This window comes from Ursus americanus, chromosome 1 (genome assembly GCF_024610735.1).
Source record: "Ursus americanus isolate L20-20 chromosome 1, mUrsAme1.1.p, whole genome shotgun sequence".
Taxonomy (NCBI): Eukaryota; Metazoa; Chordata; class Mammalia; order Carnivora; family Ursidae; genus Ursus; species Ursus americanus.
In genome coordinates this window covers 85,060,083-85,085,987 of record NC_142127.1, presented here as the reverse complement: position 1 = coordinate 85,085,987, position 25,905 = coordinate 85,060,083, and the positions used below count along the sequence as shown (strand labels likewise).

Genomic DNA, 25,905 nt, shown 5'->3' with positions numbered 1-25,905 from the left:
TTTCAATTGCAGCTAGTAGTTTTGACATTGTACATTCGAAATTGATACCTCCCCTCCATTTGTATAACACTCTTTAATTAATCTAATTCTCCAATATACAGAATCTATATTGTCCAGGTGACAAAGGCCACAGTTGTCAAACAGAAAGATATACTTATGTTTATACAAAACACTTGCTGCTATAAATAGTAAGGAATTCTGAAATGTTGATGATACAAATGATATTTTAAATGCATACCAGGGCTTAAATGTTCTTCTTTGAATGGAAATCAGTATCTATCTAGGCAGTGGAGCAAGTCTGAGGCCAAAAGACTGCAGGACAGTGAGCACATTGCTGTGGACATGTCCAAAGGGTCTGAATTTTTTGCCAACAAGGACAAGTCTGTGTCTCACTGATAAATGGTCAGGGTGAAGTAAAAGGGCGGTTCATGCACAGGCTCTTATAGAGATGTGAATCTTGAACATCTCCATAGGGACATTTAGCTATGATTCAACTTCACTGGCCTATAACTTGGAATTTTTATACACTCACCATTTTCCCCCATTTTTCAACCTTGTTTTCTTACATCTTTATAGAGTGTACAATTTTATCACCCACCAGCAGCTTGCCTTTTTATTTATTTATTTATTTATTTATTTATTTATTTATTTATTTATTTATTTATTATTTATTTTTAGTATTTCCAATTGCTTTGATTTTCACTGGTTGTTTTAAATTACTTCTTTCCCCAACTTCAACTGGTTCACTGTATCTTTTATCTTTAATCTCCCTATTTCCACCTGATTTTCTTTATCTTTACCTAACATATATTGTTTATAAGGCATAAAGAAAAACCTATAAAGGAAAACACATAAAGAAAACACCTCTAATTGTCTTCAATTTTACACTGAAAGCCATTTTTATCATTTTTATTTTTAACCTTCTAGTCCAACTTTTATATTTTATGGCTTCTTCTTTTAGGTTTTTAATTTAATACCTCTTTAAACTTTTTTTGCTGTGGACAATGGGTACTCTTTGAAGGTCCCTTAGAATGGAGAGATGCAACCAGAATCAAATTAGAGAGGCTAGGTGGGATCTTCCCCAGACAGGAGAAACCAGGTTTGTCAACTCTAGGGCAGGTGGCTCCTAATGGGAACCGATTCTTTAATAAGAGCTAACCTATAACTTAAGAATAAAGGCTGAATTTCCCACTCAATGTCTTCTTTTCCTGAGATTCTAAAGGTGAGAATGTAATAGTAGTGGAACTTTTCTTCTTTCCTTAAATGGGTGACTGTTAAAAACATCAAGTCAAAATTATGGTCTATCTACAGAAAATGGTTAGTATCACTTGATATGGATTTTGTATAATTGTGAGACAATAGAAAATATATATTGTTCTCTGTCCCTGGCTCCTAGCACAGAGCTCCTAAAAGCCTTGGAAATTCCTATGTGATAAGAATACTAAGAGTATCTTTTGTTCTAATATTTGGTGTTTGACCCCAGTTCCTGACACAAGGAACACATGTTCCTGGGTGATAGCAGTCTTTTATTCCAATGACACAATTCTGGGCTCCTGGATGGCTTCTAGGCGAGGGCTGGTCATCTGAAAGGCCAACCCATAATTAGAAGCTTGGGATATTTAGCCCCAGCCCCTATTCTCTTGAGAAGAGAGAGAAGATGAAAATGGGGTTACTTCATCCCATGTGATGAAGCCCTCAGAAAATCCTACAAGTTTAGAGTTCAGAGAGTTCCCAGGTTGGTGACCACCTCCCCATGCTGGGAAGGTGATGCACCCCAAGTCTATGGGGACAGAATGTTATCCCAGAACCCTCCCATACCTGGCCTTATATATCTCTTCATCTGGATGTTTATTTGTATCCTTTATCATATCCTTTAATAAACTGGTAAATATAAGTATTTCCCTGAGTTCTGTAAGCCATTCTAGCAAATTAATTGAACGTGAGCCAGTCAAAGTATAGGCAAATAATCTGGCCTTGTGACTGGTGTCTGAAGTGGGGAGTGGGGTAGGTGTGGGGGACTGAGGAAAACAGTCTCGCAGGACTGAAGTATCACCCTGTGGAATCTGATACTATAGCCAAGTAGATAGCATCAGAACTGAGGTGAAGTAGGACAGCCATCTGGTATCACAGAGAATTGCCTGGTGTGGGGGAAAAACCTCCACACAATATGTGGACAGAACTGCCAGAAGTGAAGTATTCTCTGTAAAGGTAAAGGAGACACATGGGGAAGAAACACAGTAGGGAAGAAATATATGGTAGAAAGAACTGGGTTTCTTGTTACATAAGAAGGAAAAACTGAGTTTTTCCTAAAGAACAAAAAACTGTCTTTCCAACTTTTACTTTTTAAAATGTTTTTAACTAATTATTTTATTTTACTAATTGCCATATTAAATGTATTTTAACTCCTTTCAATAATTTTTGACAATGCAGAGTGTAAGTAAACGTATACTTTTATTCCACTAGGTTTGGGTAAGATCATGATATTTCTTAATTCCTTAAACCACTGAGATAAAACAATCTAAAAAAATATTTTTTAAGTCAATCCTCATATTACTAAATTCCTCAATAAACCCAGAAAACTGCCATCTTGAAATATAGAGTATTCCTTACCGAAATTTATAAAATTTGTTCTACCTTCAGTAATTTCCTAATAGCCACTCTTCTTAGATCTTTAAGCTATTTATTATTAAGTAACATTTAGAATTTGCAATGTCCTGAGTTATTTACAAATATTAATTCATTTAAACATCATAACAGCCCTGTGGCATAGGGTATAATAATAATACTCAATTTTTTTTAGATTAGAAGTAAATAGAGGTTAAAAAACTTGTCCAAGGTCATAGGGCTACTGCAAAGAAATAGAAATAAATAGGTTAAGTAACTTGCTCAAGGTCACAGGATTACTAGCATGTACTAGAACCACAATTTAAACATAGGCCAGCTAGCACTAGCCTTTGTAATCTTAACCAGTAACTTGTAGTGCTTCCCTAAGTTTATGCTTTTCAACAACAATAAAAGTTTCACAGAAATCATGAATACAGATGAAACAAACACACAGCAACAGTGAAGAGTAAGGTACCAAACATTCTGACATCTCAGATTCCTCCTCTGTAAAATAGGTAAGTAACAAGTGCCATATTAAGGAATTTTAATGTGGATCAATTGAGACAATATGTGAGAAGCCTTTAATACTGTGATTGGCTCAACTTCTCAATAGATGTTCACTGTGAGTATTGTTGTATGGGCAGCATCCAAGATTTAAGAACAAATGTTAGCAGATCTATAGTAAAGAGAGATTAGTTCATAAGTCATTATTTTATTAACCCTATTATTTTTAAGTGTAGACTTTGAGCTAAATGACTTTGCAGTAAGGTAATCAATATAAATTATTTACCATGGCTCCTTGTATAAAAGGTAAAACTTCTGAAATGCAAAAAAAAAAATATTTTAGTTACTATGTATTACTCCAGGGTAAAAGTTATTATTTAAATGAAAAGTCACTTTAGAAATATCCAGCTGAACTAAAGTAAATTCACGTAATTCTTAAATCACTTATAGCTTCAGACCTCGTTTCATTTGGACTAATCCAGTACCTAAATCTGTGAGTTAAAAATTTTCAACCTGGGGTGCCTGGGTGGCACAGCGGTTAAGCATCTGCCTTCGGCTCAGGGCATGATCCCAGCGTTATGGGATCGAGCCCCACGTCAGGCTCCTCCGCTATGAGCCTGCTTCTTCCTCTCCCACTCCCCCTGCTTGTGTTCCCTCTCTCGCTGGCTGTCTCTATCTCTGTCAAATAAATAAAAAAAATCTTTAAAAAAAATGTTCAAAATCATTAGCCATCAAGGAAATTCAAATCAAAACCACACTGAGATACCACCTTACGCCAGTTAGAATGGCAAAAATAGACAAGGCAAGAAACAACAATTGTTGGAGAGGATGTGGAGAAAGGGGATCCCTCCTACATTGTTGGTGGGAATGCAAGTTGGTACAGCCACTCTGGAAAACAGTGTGGAGGTCCCTTAAAAAGTTAAAAATTGAGCAACCCTATGATCCAGCCATTGCACTACTGGGTGTTTACCCCAAAGATACAGACGTAGTAAAGAGAAGGGCCATATGCACCCCAATGTTCATAGCAGCAATGTCCACAATAGCTAAATCGTGGAAGGAGCCGAGATGCCCTGCAACAGATGACTGGATTAAGAAGTTGTGGTCCAAAAATACAATGGAATATTACTCAGCTATCAGAAAGAACGAGTTCTCAACATTTGCTGCAACATGGACGGCACTGGAGGAGGTAATGCAAGTGAAATAAGTCAAGCAGAGAAAGACAACTATCATATGATTTCTCTCATCTATGGAACATAAGAACTAGGAAGATCGGTAGGAGAAGAAAGGGATAAAGAAAGGGGGGGTAATCAGAAGGGGGAATGAAACATGAGAGACTATGGACTATGAGAAACAAACTGAGGGCCTCGGGGTGGGGGGGGAATGGGATAGACCAGTGATGGGTAGTAAAGAGGGCACGTATTGCATGGTGCACTGGGTGTTATACGCAACTAATGAATCATCGAACCTTACATCGGAAACCGGGGATGTACTGTATGGTGACTACCATAATAAAAAATCATTAAAAAAAGTAAATAAATAAATTCCTTAACAGAAAAAAAAATTTCATCATTTTTCTCTTGTTGGTTTCTTTTTTAAAAGAAAAATAGCTAAATCTCAAGATAGCAATAAAAATTGACATCAGTAATACTAGTTTTCTAGAATAACAAGAATTTAGTATAATCAATCCAATATCTATTTTCAATACCTAACAAATAATACAAATAAATGTATATTTTCCACCAAGCACAAGAGGGGAAAAAATATTCTGTTACATACTAGACAACTAGATTTAAATGTACTGCAGTATACTCTTCCCAAAAGAAAAAAAAAATGTCTCAAAATTACCACCAAGAAATTGTGATACAGTCATTTATCAATCATTCTTCCCGCTTAAATACACAGAACATTTGGCTTCCTCTGGAGAACTGCTGGCATTATTATGGTAGTTCCTGACAATATTTTAAATAAAAGAATATTAGGAAGAAAAGATGGAAAATTTTAGAAATAGATATAATTGTTTGTTTCACCAAGTGATATGTTGGTTGTTTGCATTTCCTTAAGCAGAAATGTAAAGCAAATGCAGATCAGTTCTTTCTATTCCTAGAACACAATTTCTCATGCAGTTGATATTATCAGTTCAATATTATTAGTTCAGTGTTCAATATTATTAGTTCAATGTTCAATATTATTAGTAAATCAAGGTAAGTATTACCTAGCTTATCACCAATTTGTTAGGCCCCTTGAGAAATCTTTGATATGAATCTGGTTTAACGTAACAATAAAAATGATAAAACCTACACAGTAGCAATGGCAGTTGCAAGAACTGCCTCAGACACCACGTTTGAAAAATTTAATCTAGAACTTCATATTGAGACCAGAGATTTATAGTTACCTTTTCCCTATGGAAAAGGTCTCTCCCCCTCCTCCTCTAGGATTACCCATGTATTTATATAGAAAAAGCCTTTATTATATATCATAAATCATATTTCTCATTATGCTTGACACACACTGTTTAAACATACGTCCCCCTACTCTTACCCCATCCCACCACACTTTCCAGACATTGCTCTGATAAACTAATGCTGTTTGGAAACTAGAAGGCCCAAATTCTTACTCGGGTACTCAGTACCTTCCTCTGGAGAAAATATTCAGAAAGAACACTCAGAATCAATTCAACCTATTTAATCTCTATTCCCACATGTGACAGCTGGACTCCTTTTGTCCTTCTCCCTGCAATGCTGCCCTAATGCCTAAAATAACACCAATCCTCTTCCATCTATTTCTTCCAGGCTCACAGTCAATAATTAGGTCTCTAGGTCTCACTGCTGTAATGATAAATAGAAACACGGAAATAAATCAATCTCTCTGTCTCTCATCATTTCATTCCCAATGTTTAGAACAGCGTCTGATATATGGTAGGAACTTATTATATAATTATTGAACGAATGAAAAAAATCAAGGGGGAAGGGTGTGTTTGTCCCAACTGAAAACAACTTATTCTCCTTTCACATATAGCTCCAAGTTTCAGCAATGTGACCCAATCATGTCCTCTGTCTTGACCAAATCAATTCCCCCCCTCCTCAGTAATGATCTCACTGGGAAAGAAAGGAGATTTTGACTATATTTTTCCTATCCCTTACCCCATATCTAAGACATTCACATGTTGGGGATACCCAAAATGCCTAATATTTCTTCTCACTATTCTTTATCAATTGAAAAGTCCTCAGTACATGGAATTTTTTAAGAATTTAAGAATAGGCGATATAGGGCGCCTGGGTAGCTCAGTCCATTAAGCCTCTGCCTTAGGCTCAGGTCATGATCCCAGAGTCCTTGGATCGAGTTCCACGTTGGGCCCCCTGCTTAGTGGGGAGTCTGCTTCTCCCTCTGACCCTCCCCTCCTTGTGCTTTCTCTCACTCTCTCTCAAATAAATAAATAAAATCTTTTTTTATAAAAAAGAATAGGCAATATATTCTAAATTTATATTTGTTCAATTCTTTCACAAAAACATTCTTCGGATTTGTCAGGAATATCCTCCCTCCTCAAATGGAGAAAAATCTGGAAAAACAGGTTGTACAGCTAAGGAATAGATCTGGGAGATGACTAGGTAAAAGCATAGGTTCTGGGTCACCATGGTCAGGGTTAAAAGTTACTCAGCTGTCAGATTTTAGAAGTAAATCAAGGAGGCCAAGTATGTGAGGGAAAAGCAGAAGAGTCAAGAATCCAGTGAGTGTATTAGGAATACTTTTAAAAAATCAGATGTCTGGGAACTGGGAGGAGAAAGTACATATGAGGATGGGAGGTTGACTGCTGAGGAGATAGACATGCAAGAGCAAGGAAACCGTCAGGCAAATAAAGCAGGTTGTATTAGAGGGGCCTCTTTTGTACCTCCCACCAAATGTGAGAGAACTGAGCTGTGAGTACACGACCTAAGTCACTCTAAGAACTGTGAGAGCGGTGTTTATATCCTCCCTGCTTGCACAGAGTATGACTGTAAGTAGGAAACTTAGGTCACATGCATTCACAGAAATCACTGGACATTCAAGTGAAATTAAAGGACAAGGTGACATTAGGTGATACCTAGATTATAAGCAGATACTATTTTTAAAAGTTGGCTAGAGAATTATGACTGCACACATTATTTTCACTAAAACCCATGCACTCAATTCCTTCAACACATAGTATGTACATCCTATATGTCTGGTTCTATTCACAATGAGACATCATCTATGTCTTCAAGAGTCCTTGATAAGACGTTGGGAGAAATAGACACACCATGAGATTCAGCAGGACATATTTGCCCTTATATTATGTATCGAGTATCAAGAGAACAGAAAGGAGGTTTGGTTATAGATAGGGATTTTTTTAGGTTGCTTGAGTATTTGCAAAGAGCAAAAGAAGAGGTACATACATTCCTGCCAAAGGAATGTGAGCCAAGATATGAACATGTGAAAAGATTTCACTGAGTGTAGAACATAGTGGTATAGAGGCAAGGGGTACAACAGAGCTAGAAAAACAGGCTGGAGCTAGATTGGGAAGAGCCAAGTATGTCTTGAGGTCTTAAAATACAATTAAAGATTTTAAAGCAGAAATAAAATATCAAGCCATTTTTAGAAAGATTACTATAATGGCAGTAGAAGATATAAGTTCTATTTGGAGGGACAATTGGAGGTAAAGAGACTAGTAGGAAGTTATTAGGGGAGCTTAGTGACAAATGATGGACTTTGACTGAAATAAATGGCTGTTAACTCATTTTAGATATAGAATACACAGTCTTAAGTGATTCACTGAATGTAATAGTAAGTGGTAAAAAGGACTTAAGATTCACAGATCATCTTAGGTGATCATATGGATGATAATGTCACTAACCAAAATGGAAGAAAGAAGAAGGTGAGGGTGGAGGGGAAGGGGATGGTGGAAAAAGGAAATTGGCTTTGATACTTGCTAAATTTGAGGTGCTCACAAAACATGCAAGTTGGAATGTCCTGTTTTATGAGGTACTCTGATTAACAGTCATTACCTTGAGATAATGTCAGTAGTTTTAAGTTAAAGTTGAATTCAGAACATAAATATTGTTAAATATGTTGGGTGCATAAATCTAATAAGTTCTATTATTTACTCTTAGATTGTAAAACACCATTGAAAAAAGTAATAATATAACATGAATATGACAATATCAACCTAGTCATGGTCAAATAAAAAATTGCTGAAATTTAAATTTAAGATTTAAACCCATCAGCACAAGCACTAACGTTTACAACCCATTCACCATATAATTGTGAATAGCAAGAAAAAATAAATTATTAGATACCATTACACATGCATCAAATTTTAAAGATAAGGTCTTGGCAAGTTTAAGTGAGGCAACCCACCAAGTAAGCAGAAATCGCTGGAACCACTGATTACTCACACATCATCAAGTCTTGCCACCTCTAATTATTTAAACTGAATTATGAGTATATGTGTGAATATAATGTAGTTTGAAATACTAAATAAAATGTTAAAAATAAAGAGGTACGTTTATACTGATACTTGTTCTAAACCGTCTTCCTGACATTCTACATTACAAAGATTAACCTTTGTTTTTAACTTTCATTTCCCTTTCTATCACACAGTAGGTAATAGGCAATATCAGTATTTAGCTATGTGAGAAAGTGTAATGAGACTTGGTTTCCATATTTACTGAAATATTATTACTGTAATGTCATTTCATGGAAATTTAACTTGCCTTATGATAATAATATATTCCAGAAAAAGTTTTATGCAAAAACTGAATGACTTGTTTGTTCCAAAAGCTGAAACATGAATGTCCTAAGGGAGACAAGCATAGTTTTGTTTTTACTAACCTTAGTTAATAGGTGGGATTTTTAGAGATTGTTGGCACTACAAATAATTGATGTATATAATTATAATATGTCCAACAATGTCTTCTTGTAAGTCACTGTGGTTATTACTATGGATCTAGATAATTAAAACAGAATGAAAAACTGTTTTAGCCCCAGAAGGGCAACTGTCTTCTCTCTGAATCTATGAAACACCAGAATTAAAAATGCTTTGTGCATCATCTGTGACCAATGAAAAGACCTTTCCATAATTTTAGCTGTAAGTTGACCCAAAAAACAAATCAGAACACCTGGAAGATGACAGCTGCTCAACAAACCCAAAGTGTCTAAACAAAGTTAGTTTAAAGCTAAAGACAGATACACTCAAGGGCACTAAAGACAATCTGAAATAAATTGAAAATCTAATCTCCTAATTAGATGATATATTTATTCATGGAACACACCCAAAAAGATAAACAGGTCATTAAAATGTATGTTTACATTTACTGTAAATTCATGTACCTCTTCCCTCTTAAAAGGTAATGGCATAAATATTATCATTATTTAATGGAAGTCAACTGAATACCTTATTATGTTGATAGTAAACTACAAAACCAGTAGAATATATCTTCATAGTATAAAAAGTGTTTTAAATTATTCTGTACATTACTTATAAGTAATGACTACACACATTTTTATCTGTATATAATTATTATCTTCCTAAGGAGAATTTCCTTGAAGCTTCAAATAACTGAAAGTTCTTTGCTTGTTTGGAGAATATAAACATCATATCAATTACAATACCATTTAAATTTATTTTAAATATATGTTATAATATACTAGTTAAATTTATAGTTATAAAAACAATTTAATATTTAATTTGAAAACTCACATTTTAAAATATAACTAGCAGTTTCTTATAATCATATATAACTTATAGCCAAAACAATAAGAGAAATTAAGCTTTCTATTGACCCATGTTTAAAAACTACACTTCTAAAATGCCCCCCTTTTGCATTAAAAGTTATTTAGTCACTTCATCTTTATTTCTGGTGTCTGCTTCCATGGAAGGGCATGGAATAGTACTGACATGAACCTAACCACTTGCCAGATGGTACACACAGTTGTGACTGTGTTCACAGTACACTCTAAGAGGTCTCGTCCTAATCTAAGCCTAGTCGGAAGTTTAATAAGCATCCCAAACATAAAATGCCCAGCTCCAGATTCCAAAGCTTCCTCTCCCTTAGCTTTTCCCTTAAATATTAATGGCCACTGTATCTTCATTGGCTCTGACCAAAAATCTTGGACTCATCTTTAAATCCTCCCACTCCACATCCAGCTTATCAGAAAATACTGTTGACTTTCTCATCAAAAAATAAAAATCTTACCATGTAGCCTCTATACCATTGTCATCCTAGCCCAGAAAATCTTCATAACTCTTTTGGATTATTGAAATAGTTTCTAACCAGTCTGCCAGCTTTTTTCTACCCTTAACCCCTATGACAGTCTAATTTTCATACAGCAGTCATAATGATCTTATATGTAAATCAAATCAGGTAATTCTTCTCAAAATCCTCCAACAGCTTTCTAGCATTCTCAGAATAAAATTCAATGTTCTGTTTACTATCATCTAGAAGGCCCTTAAGGCAAACCCCTTTTGGTCCCCAAATACTTAAACTTCATTTTCTCCCCCTCTTTTCTACGCTCACCTACTCTGTTTATCCTCATCTCCTTGTTGTAACATTTTGGACATGTTCCCATCTCAAGGGCTTTGCATTTGCTGTTCCCCCAACTCTAATTTTCATCCTTAGTTCTCTATATGTCTCGCTTCCTCACCTACTTTAGGTTTCCATTATATGTCACCTTCTCAGAACAGCCCCGGCTTCCCTCTTTAAACCTGAAGCCACTCTGCACTCCATTTCCCTGTGTCCTGCTTTAGGTTTTCTCCAGCACTTATGGCCATCAAACATACTGTAGCATGGATGTGTTCATTATTGGTTTATTACCTGTTCCTTACAACAAATATAAACTTCCCGGGAACAGATTTCTGTGTATTTAGTTAATTGCTCACAATAGTGCCTGACAAACACTCAATAAATTTTTATCGAATGAATGAGTAAATATTAAAGTACTATCAGTCTTTTTAAATTTTATTTCATTCATCTTACATAGCCTAATGAATCTGTTTTCACAGAAATATAGTGCATTGGTCAGGGCAATTAAAGCAGTACCACAGACAAAGCTTGATGAAGGTGGGGAACTCACCAAGCAACAGATGACTCAAGAACACATGTTCCTTCTAGCATGTGACTCATCACCTTCAAAGTCCTTTGATTTCAGCTAGGAAAATGAAGATGGAGACAGCATAAAACCAGTGGAAGCCTTAGGGGCTGGGGCTGGAAGTGGTGTACACTGGCTTTGGTCAGAATGGGTATCACACAGCTTAGCTTATGTCAGAAGGCTGGGAGATATAATATTCTAATGGGCCCAAGGAAGAGAAAACTGGGTTCGTGAGCATCTAGCCAGTCTCTACCACACATAAACTAGAAAAGTGCTAACATTTCATGTTCTTTTTTTTTTTTACTTTTATAAAATACTTTAAAATTTATGCTGTATGGCATGCCTATGGAGAACCATGATGGAAATAAAGTAGAATGATGGGATTGAGCATGACTGGAGGAGGGAAGAGAGAAGTATTAGCTACATTTTTCAAGAACTGCCTTTCCTGGGTAGGTGATATTTGACCTGAGATATTAGAGATGAGAAAGTTAGACATGCAAAAATGAGAGCCGTAACAACGCCAAGTAGAGGGAAGAACTAATATACAGACTTGGGGCAGGAGTAAATGTGGCATGTTTGCAGAATAGTGAGAAGACTGAGGTAGCAGAGGGTACTGAGCAGGGAGTCTGAGGGAGCGACTGGCCAGAGGTAGGCAAGAGACAACTTGTAGAACCTGGTATGCCACTGGATGAAGTTTGGATTTTATTTTAAAATAAGGGGAAGACATTATTGTATTTAAAGCAGGGACTCTTATGGTCTGATTTATATTTTTAAAAGATCTGTTTTGTTATTATGAAGTGAATGAATTATTATAGGGTAAGGTACGGTGAATTAGTAGGCTTTTGCAATAGTGCGAGAGACAGAAAATATGTAAACGTATTCTGGAGGAAGCACCTATCAGACTTACTGGTAGATTTAATGGTGGGAAATGCAGGGTGAAAGAATGAACAATCCCAATGATTCCTAGGCCTTTAGCTTGAGTAAATTCACAGAAGTTCACATTTTGTTTTTTCGAAAATGAGGAAGATGAGAAGACCAGGTTTTTTGACAGAAAAAAAAAAAGAATTCTTTCTGGGCATGACAATTTGGAGAAATTTATTAGATACCCAAGTTTAGGGGAGAAGTCAATGGTAGTGCTATCACCACGGGGGTTATTACAATATGGATAGTATTTATAGCCTGAGGTTGGGAGAGACCACCTGGGAAGTGTAGCAGTGAGAAGAAGAAGCTGTAGGGCTGCGCAAGGAAGGAGTGGAGGGAGGCAGAATCAATCAACCAGAAGTCTGGCAGAAGAGGAACAGCCCCCTGAAGATGCTGAGCAGGACAGCTTGGTAGTCAGCAGGAAAACTAGGACCATACAAATAATGGGAGTCAGGAGTGGAAAAGCAGGCGTGGTAGGTTGTACTGACTGAACCTTAGAGGTAAAGAAAACAAGAACAGTTAAGTGGCACTGGTGGTGGGTACTGAAAGAGCCCACTGACAAAGTAGTTTCAGGGCAGAGGGAAGAAAAGAAACTCCACTGGAGGGGAGAACAGAAAGAACAAGTAGAGGTTGTTAGTTCCATCAGCACTGCTGCCAACCCTTTTGGTGAAAATGAGCAGAGCAGCTTCAGAGGAAACATGTTTGCATAGGTGTGGTGGGGGGGTGTCTGGTCAAGAAAAAAAATGTGTTCTTAACTAATAGGCGTTACTGAAGGACATTTTCTATGCTGAAAGGAACCATCCTGTGAAAGTAGGAAAAAGACATCTACCTAAATTAGAACTTAAAAACTCTCTTAACTAATCTGATTTAAATCCTTCTGGTTCTTCAACCTATGAAATTGCACTCTATAAAAATGCAAACTAGTAAGACATTAAGAATTTTTAAATTATCTGAAATTTAATATGCATTTATTTTATTTTGACCTTGTTAGAAAAACAGTAAAAATACATTTTAATAAATCGGTTTTTCCAAGGAAAGAACATATAATTAGCAAATTCTGCATATAAACACAATCTAATTAATTTTAATATTTAAGTTTAAAGCAATTATCAGGGGGGAAAAGGATATTGGCCAAACTCATATGTTATATAGTTGTATGTTACTGGCAAACTTGTATGCCTGACTGTAAAAATAGACACTATTTCCTCAGTATTTTTCTTTAAAATAATTGCATGGCTTATTCACTATTTAGGGGTTTGCTTTTGAATTAACCAGACCTGATACAAATTCTTTCTCCATGACTCTCAAAATCTCTGAGCCTCATTTGTGTGTGTGTGTGTGTGTGTGTGTGAGAGAGAGAGAGAAAGAGAGAGAGGTGTGAAAATAATAAATGCCCTATAGAAATACAACGGTTAAAGAAAGCATGTATAAACCAGCTGAATACTAGCATTTATAGATAGTTATTGTTATTACTGATACTCTTTTATTATCATTATTATTGTTGTTATTTTGATTAAGAAATCTATACACCACAGAGGAAGAACTTAATTTTTGTTGATGGTAACTGACAAACAAAAACAAATAAATAGTTACTTAAAACAAAAGCTTTTCTTTATTCCTTAAAGAAACATATCAAGGGGTCAATAAACATTTTATTACCGAACCATAAAGTACCATACCTTTGTATGTGTGTATGTGGGGTCAGGGAGTGAGTGATTTGGTTTTAAAATTAATAGAGAACACGAAATTATTTGCGCAACACCAAAAATTTATAACTGAATATTATATTATGGCTAGTTAATGGTTAGTAGCATAAAATGAGAGTATAGAGAAAGAAATAGAAAAAAATAGTGGGGAGAGAAGCAAGCATGTGACAATAAAGAAACGGTGTTATAAGGAAGTAGCAACTGAGACAAACTGGAAATGAAGACAGGCAAGAAAAGGCTCATTAAATGAGTTGTCCCAAAGTCACAGCTTAATCTTCCTTTGAGGTATGTTACTCTAGAAGATTAGTGATTATTCTTTCTACTACTGATTGTTTTGTTGTTGTTGTTGTTGTTGTTGTTTTTTACAGCCTAACTTATTATGTTCGTCTTCTCACTTAATGGGCTAACTAGTGAAGATTGTGACAGAAATTATTCCCTAGGTTGCAGTAGTAGTTACCAGGGCAGCTGTCTTTCCAAAGGCTGGAAATAAAGCTGAAATCTAGATTTTTGTCTTTTACTAAAAGTTAAATATTTCCCTCCTTATCTTCTCTTCATTTTCATCTAATAGAAATTTTTCCCTTAACCTCCACTTGATTTTTGGATTGACCAGCATTTCTTATTTTCTCAGTAAAACACACTAGTTGTGCTCATTTCACCTTGACTGCTTAGAGCTCTCAGACCATGCCCAGGTAGACCAGCACAGGCTACTCCTACCAGCTAAGCTCCATGATTACAGAGAGTTCCAAGGAGTTCGTTACTAACCCTCCTTATAAGCCAGTTGTGCTTGCTATTGTAATATAATTAAAGATCAATCAGTGCAGTGAAATAGGAGTGTGATAAGGAGAACTGCTGTCAATGAAAATTAAATTAATGCTATGGAAAGGTGAGAGGATCATCTTCGCAGTGTCTTAAATTCTTTTTTTTTTTTTTTTTTTTTAAAGATTTTTATTTATTTATGTGACAGAGAGACAGCCAGCGAGAGAGGGAACACAGCAGGGGGAGTGGGAGAGGAAGAAGCAGGCTCACAACGGAGGAGCCTGATGTGGGACTCGATCCCGGTACGCCGGGATCACGCCCTGAGCCAAAGGCAGACGCTTTAACGACTGCGCTACCCAGGCGCCCCAGTGTCTTAAATTCTTGTTCCAGATTAAGGAAATCACAAAATTGAAACTGTAAATGATACATTAGTGGTATAGCTTATGCAAGAAATATGGTGTAGAATTCCAATCAACAGTCACTTAATCAAAGAAAAAGCCATGGCCTTACATCAAAAGACTGGCATGGGAAGGCAAATGCACAGTTTTAAGTCAAAGTAGAATACTTAAGGTATGAATGCGTCATTTTTATGGTTTCCTTTACTAACAGACCCTTTCAATTCGTTAACTTACTGGTTTTGATCCGGGCAGATAAGATCATATCTGCTGTACTCTTAAGGAACACTCCATAGACAATAAATATTATTGCTACATGGAAATAATCAAACACATAGGATTTAGAAAATAAATAACACACCCAGTCATTGGGAGCAGAGAAAGCTTTGCAAAAGAAAAAAAAATACCACGGGTTAATGTATGTAAATTATTAGAGTTGGTTAACATTTTGTTCTGAGACATTTGTCCTCGTTAAATACAATAGGAGCAACTGCACTGTTTGCCACATATTATTTACAACTCTAAAATTTCTTGAAGATCGATGACATAAACTTGGGAATATATGAAAAAATGTAAGAAAATAATATTACTTACCTAAACTTACCAAAATGATATATCCATGATCATATATAAAAGCTACATACTAAAATTTTACTATACCACAGAACATATATATATACACATATATACACATATATGTGTACATATATATACACATACAGTCTATATTAATATTTTTCTTGAAAACTGAATACTAGTAAAAGTTTATAAGACTTAAAATAAGTTTCCTATGAATACAAATATGCAGATTTATAAAATAATGCATTTTAATAAATATCAAGTAATAGGTTTTGTCTTTAAACTGATGTGATTATGGTTCATGAAACTATAGTTCTCAAAACAAACAAAATAAATGATTTGTTAATGAAAAAATATACATTGGTAAAATTTTAAGTAAAGTAAGCAAATGAAATGCATAGTTGCTGAAATCCCATCTTTAAAAGAAATCCTACAAACCTCTCTAGAAACGATCTGTGCTTTATTTTAAGTCTAAACTACAACCTCTACAATAAATATGCACAATAGTGCACTTAGTCTGTACTGCCACCAAGTGCCTAAACCAATTAGTTTTAAGATTCTTGCAGCAGCTATAAGCAGATTCTTTTGCTGTTAGGAGTAGCAATTTAGAAATAGGCTAAGAGCAAACCACCTCAACCATGAATGGCTGTAAGTGCAACACAATTTAGACATGACAATAAAATCTCAAAGGCATTAATAAAACATATCAAGAATCCTACCAGCTCACTGGAAGTTCATGAAGTCTAAAAATGTTATTCAGCTTGTAGTCAAATTTTGCTGGACCAATATTTTCTTTACATAAATACAGGTTTGGATTTCGTTGCATATTTGTGGGAAATTCTGAATCCTAGAAGAAAAAGTAAAAGCAAGAGCTATGTGTAAAATAGCCATATTGCTGTACACATTGATACCATCTTATTTAATATTAAATTAAAACATAAACATTACTATTATATTCCCTCAGGAGTTACCTTAAGTCTTTCATTTCCTATTTTAGTTTTGAGAAAGCATGCCAAAAAGATAAAATGTTAAATAAGGCACATATCTATTTGCATAAGTCTAAACTGCATACTACATGGAAAAATTATTTTAAAACATCCCCTATTAAATTACAAGGAAGTACAATATAGTGTTGTCTGATAATATTGGTCAATTGTCCGTTTTCAATAAGTTTCTATACCCAACAGGAATGTCAGCAAAATCTGTGATTATTCTTATACTCCTTTTGTCCTCTATAAATGGTGAGCCAAAATTCTGTTTCATTAGGAAACAGAATAATAACATAAGTTATTGGATTAATTATGGTTTTCTTCTTAAACCTGAAGACACAAGGCTAATTTAAAGGCATTACTAAAGGTAAAATATTTCTGTCACAATTATTTTAAATCTGACATACAGGAGAATCTACACCTGCCAAGCAATTGTAACTGGAGATCAAAGATCATTCTTAGTCCATGAGAAAGTAGGAGGAGAAGGAAAATATGCTATAAACAGGAACTTAATTAACACTTAATAATTGATGGATGAAGTGCTCAACTCTACAAAAGAAGGAAGTAATCGATCCACTTATAATTAATGCTTTAAAACTGCCTTTAAAGAGGGAGGTACTCCCTCATTCATTTATTGAATATACTCATTCATTTATTCAAAAAATATTTATAAGTGCTACTTTACCCCAAACATTATTCTAGGCATGGGGAATCCACCAATGAACAAAGCAGATAAAAAGTCTTGCCCTTATGGAAGTTATATTAGAGTTGGAAAATGATAAAACCAATTTTTATGAATGAAGTATTTTTCTGATTAACAAAGTAATACATATTCATATAGAAATATCATGCATTCCATATACCACAAAGAAAAAAATTAAAAGAAATCTTATTTTCACCACACAGATATAATTACTGTTAGCACTTTGATGTAATAGTATGTCCCTTCATTTTTATAAAATTGAGACCATATTCAAGTATCCACCCTCCATTTTTCATTTAACATTTTACCACTACATTTTCACTCTATTTAGTCTATTTTGAAAGAATAAATGCCATATTTTATTTAATATTAAGTTATTTTTGTTTTCCTTATGATTATCATGCTATGAACAGACTTTTCTGTCTATAAATCTGCACTTCACTGACTAAATCCTTAAAGCACAATTCTAAAAGTGTAAATAAATAATTTGAATAAAATACTTAACAAAAAAACATGATTATTCTTCATAGAATGCTCTTCGGAAATGTTATATGAATTTGTATACTGCCTGTCATATAATACTGCGTGCAATTCACCACAACTTTGTTAATGCTATACACACATACATATACACACTTACATCTAAAATAATACATTCAGGAATGGGTTAAATGGGTGATGGGTATTAAGGAGGGCACTTGTGATGATGAGCACTGGGTGTTGTATTTAAGTGATGAATCACTAAATCCTACTCCTGAAACTCATATTATACTATATGTTAACTAACTAGAATTTAAATAAAAACTTGAAACAAAAAAAATAACTAAAATAAAATAATACATTCAGTAAACTATTTCTTTGACTGATACTTATCATTGAGGGTCTATTTCATGACAGGCACTGGTTTTAGCTCTTATGTTTTTGAACAAAATAGACAAAATTCCCTTCCTTGTGGAGATTGCATTCTAGCATGAGGACACCATAGACAATAAAAATGATAAACATATAAATTATATCTATAGGGTAAAATGTCTTAGGGAAAATTGTTGCTAATTCATATAAAAATGGTATAATACTGACATTTCTTAAATTAATTGATTAGGTTTAATTTTTGTGTTTCTTTTTTCTTTTTTTACTTCATCTTTTCTGAACCATATGTTTAAGCCTTTTGTCCATTTTACTATCATTGTGCTAATTCATTTTAATAACGTTGCTTGGGTTGGAAACGGAAAGAGGGTAAACTATTATGCCAGAAAATGTAGCAAGGTGAATCAGAATCCAGTCTTATATAATTTTTTGACTACAGGGAAAAATCTAGAACCATAAACTTATTTTCCACAGCAATTTTTACAAGCACTATTAAACCAATCATCATATAAAACTAAAACAATGAGACATTTAATAAAATCTAATCAACCAAGCTTAATAAAACCAAATCAGCTACAGCCTCTTTGGTGTAGCTGAGAAGAATATAGGAAAATATAATAATAACTGAACAACTATTTAAAGGAAGATTTATAAGAGCAGCAAAGGCCTAGAAACAGCAATCCCATCTAAACATAAATGCACTTGCAGAGGCAAAATGTAAGACCCCTTCCATTGCCGAGCATGTATACTGAAATGTTCCAGGAAACAAAAGCAAATAAATGGGCAGGCAGGATCAGTGAGGCAAATGCAGCATACATAAATAAGGACTGTGCATAGGCAATCGAGGGAGTAAAATAAATTTTAAAACTATTCTTTCAAGCTACATACCATTATCATTTCTCTGTATTGACAAGGTACAACTGGAGGGCAAAACTAAGCTCTCAATAATATGCTTTGATAGGTCAGTGGTTCTTTACTCTGCCTACCAGTTGAAATCATCAGGCAGCTTCTTTAAAAGTACCAATATTACTGGATCCCAACCCAGCCCAATTAAGTAATAATTTCCCAGGGTAAGGCTCTGACGTTGGTATTTATTTTAAAAGTTCTGCATGTGAAATAAAAGTCAGGACTGAGGGGCACCTGGTTGGCTCAGTCGTTAAGCATCGGCCTTCAGCTCAGGGCGTGATCCCAGGGTCCTGGGATCGAGCCCCACATCGGGCTCCATGCTCCACTGGGAGCCTGCTTCTTCCTCTCCCACTCCCCTGCTGTGTTCCCTCTCTCGCTGGTTATCTCTCTCAGTCAAATAAATAAATAAAATCTTAAAAAAAAAAAAAAAAGTCAGGACTGAATTATCCTGGCTTTCCCTAAGGACTGAGATCTGCCACGTACTAGTATGTGAATTTAGTCAAGCTAGTTAATGAACTTTTTAGGATGCATTTTCCCATCTGTAAAATACAACCAAAAATCACACCTGATTAATAGGCTGCTGTGGGGATAAAGTGAGATAATCTCTATAAGGTGATAATCACATGCTTGGCATCTAATAAATCCTTAATAATCATTAGCTATTTCTGTGGATATTTTTATTATTGCTTCAATTGGTGGTATATGTTAATTTCAACCAGTTAATAAATTCATTATGAATTATATTCTATTCATTATAAAATATTTTATCCAACTCAAATTTCAGGTTTAATATTCTCCTGGGATATTAAGGCAGATTTTAGTATGATCCCACCTGTCAGAATCCCAGTCCCATATCTAGTTAACTGTTGATTATCTCTGTTTGTCCCAGGATCAATAATAAAAGGCACTCTTGCTTCACTGGCCAGCCAGTAGGAATCAAATATAGTCTCCCTGCTTATATTCAAAGGATGAAAAACCTGATGGGTAATCTCTTGCTATTTCAGTGATGTATCAGTTAGGCATCGCCTGAATCTATCCTGATTAGAAAGCCAAACTATCTACTTGGCCTCCTTCCACAGGAGTATCTTAGGTACCCAGGCATCTTCCAGGCTCTGTATCTATGCCATTCAACTCATGTCTGCTTCTCTATCTTGTTCTTTGCTTACCATTGATCTAACACCCAGACCAATTTTGAACCTGAAGTTCAAGATTACTGACTCAACATTTGAATGTTTATTCTGTATCTGTAGCTGGTATGTTAGTTACCAGACCAAAAACACAAGTGGAATACACTCCTTCCATTGAAGGACTCACAGTCTCGCGAAGGAACAACATAAATGAAAAACTGCATTATTGAGAAAAGCTAGAGTAGAAATATGTAGAAGATACTAAAGTGAAAAATTAAGCAATAAATCTATTGGAATGAAGTAGATATGCAATTAATTTCATTAAGATGATGGTGATAGATAAAGATAGGTAGGTAGATAGATAATGTGTATGAAGCCAAAAGGGAAAAGGAACTGTAATGAGGCCATATTACTACAAAAGTTGTACAAATTATAAAATTTAGTAAACTTCATATATGCAATGAATGAATGAACAGAAGATACACTAGAAAAATATCCCATTAAATCTAGCAACAAGATATAAAATACCTAATAGAACAGTAATAAGAAAAGTATTAAGTCTAAAGAAATAAAAATATACTTTATTCGGAGATATAAAGCAGGATATTATTTAATATAGATGTTCCATGGACTGATATAACCCTAGTGCACCAGTATGGCCTTGCTGATAATTAAAATACTGAAAGATATTCATACCACTTGGAAACAACTGAAACCCTGAGCATGTCCTCCATGCTTCTCTCCTTCCACCAGCCCTAGCCTCTTCTTTGGGTAATAACCCTTGCCCCAACTTTTTCACCATCATGCCCTAATTAAAGTAATTGCTAGCACACCTGAGCCTCCAGGACCTTTCTACATCCAGCATCCATTCTGATTGATCAGTGCCCATGTTATAATGGTTGTTAAATATTTTGACTATCACTCTAAATTTATATGTATTTATAGAGAATTAGCTCTTTGACAGATTATTAACTTAAAAAGAAATGTACACAATAGCATATAAATAAAATCATCCCCTTTTTATAAAATAAAAAAGATCTACATAGGTAAGCACTAATATATGTATAAAACATTTTTAGAGAGAGAGAAACCTAACAGTGGTCACCAATGGATGTTGTAAATGGAGATCAGAACAAAGGGAAGAGAACCATTTATTTTTAATATTATGTCTTTCTTTACTGTTTGAATATTTTACCATAAGCATGTATTTTTTTTCTGAAATTTTCAAATAAAATAATGTATATAAGGAAACTAGTCCTACACGTATGAAACACTCTTTAATTTGTACTTAGTATTTTCCTTTTTTAAAAAAGATTTTATTTATTTATTTGAGAGAGACAGAGAAAGAGGAGCAGCAGAAGAGGAAGGAGAAGGACATGCAGACTCCCCACTGAGGGAGCAGCCCAAGCAGGGGGCTTGAGCCCAAGACCCTGAGATCATAACTTTAACTGAAATCAAGAGCCTGATGCTCAACTGATTGAACCACCCAAGTGTCCCTGTACCAAGAATTTTCAAACAATCACTTACCTGGATATGACACAGTTAAAAACCTAGATTCAAATGACTAAACAAACCAATTTTGATAGGTGTAGCAGAGACTATTGAAAGCTCTTCTGCATTTCCCTGCTTCCCTTGCAATTAAATTAAGTTAAAGTGATTGGGTTTTGAAACAGGATATGAGCAGAAATGATGTAAGCCACTTCCAGTCCTAGCCTTTAAACATCCTGACGTAGTTGACCATTTTTCTTCTCCTGCCACAATGACTTTGGAGAGCCATGTAGATGACAGATGGTGTAGATGACGGATGGCTGCCCACATCCCTGAGTCACTGAATGGAGGAAAGCCACAGAGTCACACCATCCACAAGTTAAGAATGAACCTTTGTTATGAAAGGGCTTTGGATTTGCATCTTATCTCTTGCAGTAGCTAATGCTGTTTACATTGACCAATACAGTTGGGAAATGATTATGATTACTCATCAGCCATTTACATTAATTTTTTTAAAAATTTAAAGGTAAAAGATGAATATTTTAAGATAGACTCTGCAGTGAATAAACACCACATTAAAACAGATTTTACTGTATTTTTTTTCTCTTCTTGTTTTAAATCCCCATGTGGAGAGGCATTTACCAGAAATGGAAAAGTTTTGTTCAGGTTTCTGTACCCTCATTATTTCATTTATCACTCAAGTACTCCATGCCTGCTGACAAACTTCACACATTACCAACTAGTAATGACTGACAGCTGACATTATCAGCAAGACTTCATTGAGGTAATTGACATTCACAGTCTAAGTATGAAAATGGAAGTGAGTCAGGGAAAACCTTCCTTACTCAGGGATTTGTTCAATTTCTTGACCTTTATATTTGTATTATTGTGGCCTTAGACTGTGGGGAGAAGGATTATACTTGCAAAATGCTGTTTTCACATGTACTTAAGCATGTTTTTATCTAATATCCTAAGTTTCTAATTATTCTTTAAAGTTTCTTTTTCTTTTTTTTTTATAATTCTTTTTTTTTTTTTTTTTAATTTATCTGACAGAGAGAGAGCACAAGCAGGGGGAGCAGCAGAGGGAGAGGGAGATGTAGGTGCATTGCTGAGCAGGGAGCCCGATGCAGGGTTCGATCCAGAATCCCAGGATTGCAACCTGAGCCGAAGACAGATGCCTAACCAACTGAGTCACCCAGGCACCCCTAAAGTTTCTACTCTACGTGACTATATCAACCAAAATAGTTTTAATGTATGTTAAAGCTATCACTCAGTCCTTCTTTACTTTGACCCATATCAAATTAGAACAGTGTAAAGATCATAACATCTTTTCTTTTTAATAACATGGTAATCATTACAAACACTACCACTGAGTAATACAACTTTGTCTACTTTTTAGTTTTTCTGTCTTCTAACTATAATAATTATGCTAATTCCTGTTCTTTTCTTTATCCCCATTTCCTGCTGTTTCTAATCTGTGTATAGGCCTCAAAATACCACAACTAAATCTATTAAGAACACCGTTAAGAACATTATCTTAACTATGCCAATAAGGTTCTGCATTAGGACCTTCTACCCAGGAGTATAGTAGTTTTCAATTCAGGTCTTTGTCTCTGGTGAGATCCCCTGTTGTTGGCTTCCTTTGAGTATAAGTCTACATTTTTGATGACTAAGTCTCCAGAAAAGACTCAATACGAATTATGCAATAAAAGTTGTTGTGAAAACTAGTTAAACTATTTGAGAAGAAAATGTAGAACACTGCATCTTCTCCTGCTCCCAAATTAACTCCAGATGGACTAGATTTCAATGTTAAAAAAAACAAAAAAGAAATCATAAAATCCACAGAAAGGACATACAAGTAAATATTTATATGATCTGGGAATGTGGAAGCCCTTTCTAAGCATAACATTAAGGAAAAAATTGTGAAGATGGGTTAAGATGGCGGAGGAGTAGGGGACCCCTTTTTCAGCCAGTCCCCTGAGTCGAGCTGGATAGGTACCAGACCAGCCTAAATAACCACGTAATCAGCCTGAGACGCAGGATGATGCATCTGGATCTCTACAAATGAACATCTCCAGCGCTGAGTATTGAGGTACGAAGAGGGGAGCTGTAAACCGTGCACGGATATCGGAAGATAAACGCAAGGGGGAGGGAGCCGCCGCGTTTGGGCTCCGGGAAGCGGCAGCCACCTGCACGGGGGAGCGGGAGGACTCACAGAGGGCACCCGCGAGAGAGCGAGCGGACTGAGACCGGTGAGCCGTGAACGCGAGCGCCACCAGGCATCTCCCGGAACACCGGAATCCCGGTGTGCTCACGGGATCCAGACTGAGACCGGGAACTCCCGGAGCGCGCACGGGGCGGCTGGCGGCTGACGGGCCACCTGCACGGGGGAGCGGGCGGACTCGCGGTCGGCACCCGCGAAACAGCAGACTGAGACCCTGAACCGGGTGCGCGCGCCACCAGGCTTCTCACGAAACTCCGGAATCGAGGTGTGCTCACCGGGCATAGACTGAGACCTGGAGACCCGGGAGCGCGGGGCGGCCGGTGGCTGGCGGCATTAGAAACACAAAGGACAGAGACGCGCCGGCCCTGGAAGTGAGGGCAGGGACGCTGGGTGTGGGGCGCACATCCCGGGACGCTGCAGGGTTGAGCAGCACCAACAGTAATAGAGTTAAAGTGGCCAGAACATCAGTGGAGAACGGGCCGCAATCCCTCTGTTCTGCGACAATGCAGCCTCTGCTGCTCTGACCCTCAGAAGAGGCATAGCCGGCCGCCAGGGAAAGCCGCCAGAGAACAAAAGCCTGGAAATACCGGCTCAGAGAGTGCCCATCCCCATCCTCCCTCGCAGGGGACACGGAGACTCTAACCAAACAGGGTTGCCTGAGTATCGGTGCGGCAGGCCCCTCCCCCAGAACACAGAAGGCAGGCTGAAAAATCAAGAAGCCCACAACCGGAGGCGCCTGGGTGGCGCAGTCATTGAGCGCCTGTCTCCGGCTTAGGGCGTGATCCCAGCGTTCCGGAAAGGAGTCCCTCATCGGGCTCCTCCGCTGGGAGCCTGCTTCTTCCTCTCTCACTCCCCTGCTTCTGTTTCGTTCTTGCTGACTGTCTGTCTCCCTCTCTCAGATAAGTAAATAAATAAAATCTTTAAAGAAGAAGCCCACATCTCTAAGATCCCTATAAAACAAGGGGCACGGCCTGGGACCCAGTCAATAATTTTGGGCTCTGGAAACCCCGCAACCTCTCTTCATCAGAATGACAAGAAGGAGAAGCCCCCCCCAGCAAAGAAAAGACAGTGAATCAGTGGCCTCTGCCACAGAAGTAACGGATATGGATGTAACCAAATTATCAGAAATGGAATTCAGAGTAACAATGGTCAAGATAATGAGTAGACTTGAAAAAAGTATTCAGGAAAATATTACTGAGAATATACAATCCCTAAGGGCGGAAATGAGAGCGAATTTGACAGAAATTAAAAATTCTATGAGCCAAATGCAGGCAAAACTAGAGGCTCTGACGGCCAGGGTCACGGAAGCAGAGGAAAGGGTTAGTGAATTGGAGGATGGGTTAATAGAGGAAAAAATAAAAATAGAAGATGGTCTTAAAAAAATCCACACCCACGAATGTTGGCTACGGGAGATTACTGACTCAACGAAACGATCCAATGTTAGAATCATCGGCATCCCCGAGGGGGTGGGGAAAAACAGAGGTCTAGAAGAGATATTTGAACAAATTGTAGCTGAAAACTTCCCTAATCTAGCAAGGGAAACAAACATTCGTGTCCAAGAGGCAGAGAGGACCCCTCCCAAGCTCAACCATGACAGACCTACACCACGTCACGTCATAGTGCAATTCGCAAATATGAGATCCAAGGAAACAGTATTGAAAGCGGCCAGGGCAAAGAAATTTCTCACGTACCAAGGCAAAGGCATCAGAATTACATCAGACCTGTCTACACAGACCTGGAATGAGAGAAAGGGTTGGGGGAGCATTTTTAAAGCTCTTTCAGAGAAAAACATGCAGCCAAGGATCCTTTATCCAGCAAGGCTGTCATTCAGAATTGATGGAGAAATAAAGACATTTCAGAATCGACAGTCACTAGGCAATTTCGAAACCACGAAACCAGCCCTACAGGAGGTATTACGGGGGGTTCTATAAAAGTAAAAAGGCCCCAAGAGTGATACAAAACAGAAAGTCACAGCCAATACAAACAAAGACTTTACTGACAACATGGCAGAATTAAAAGCATATCTCTCAGTACTC

General features: G+C 36.6%; 1 protein-coding gene across 1 annotated transcript in view; it reads right to left on the bottom strand.

Moving 5' to 3' along the window:
- Nucleotides 1-25,905, bottom strand: part of SPAG16 (sperm associated antigen 16) — a 920,765-nt gene that overhangs the window by 763,991 nt on the left and 130,869 nt on the right. The window contains exon 10 of the mRNA XM_045806664.2: nt 16,285-16,412. Within this exon, the coding sequence (XP_045662620.2) occupies nt 16,285-16,412 (128 nt within the window). The remainder of the gene's footprint in view (nt 1-16,284; nt 16,413-25,905) is intronic.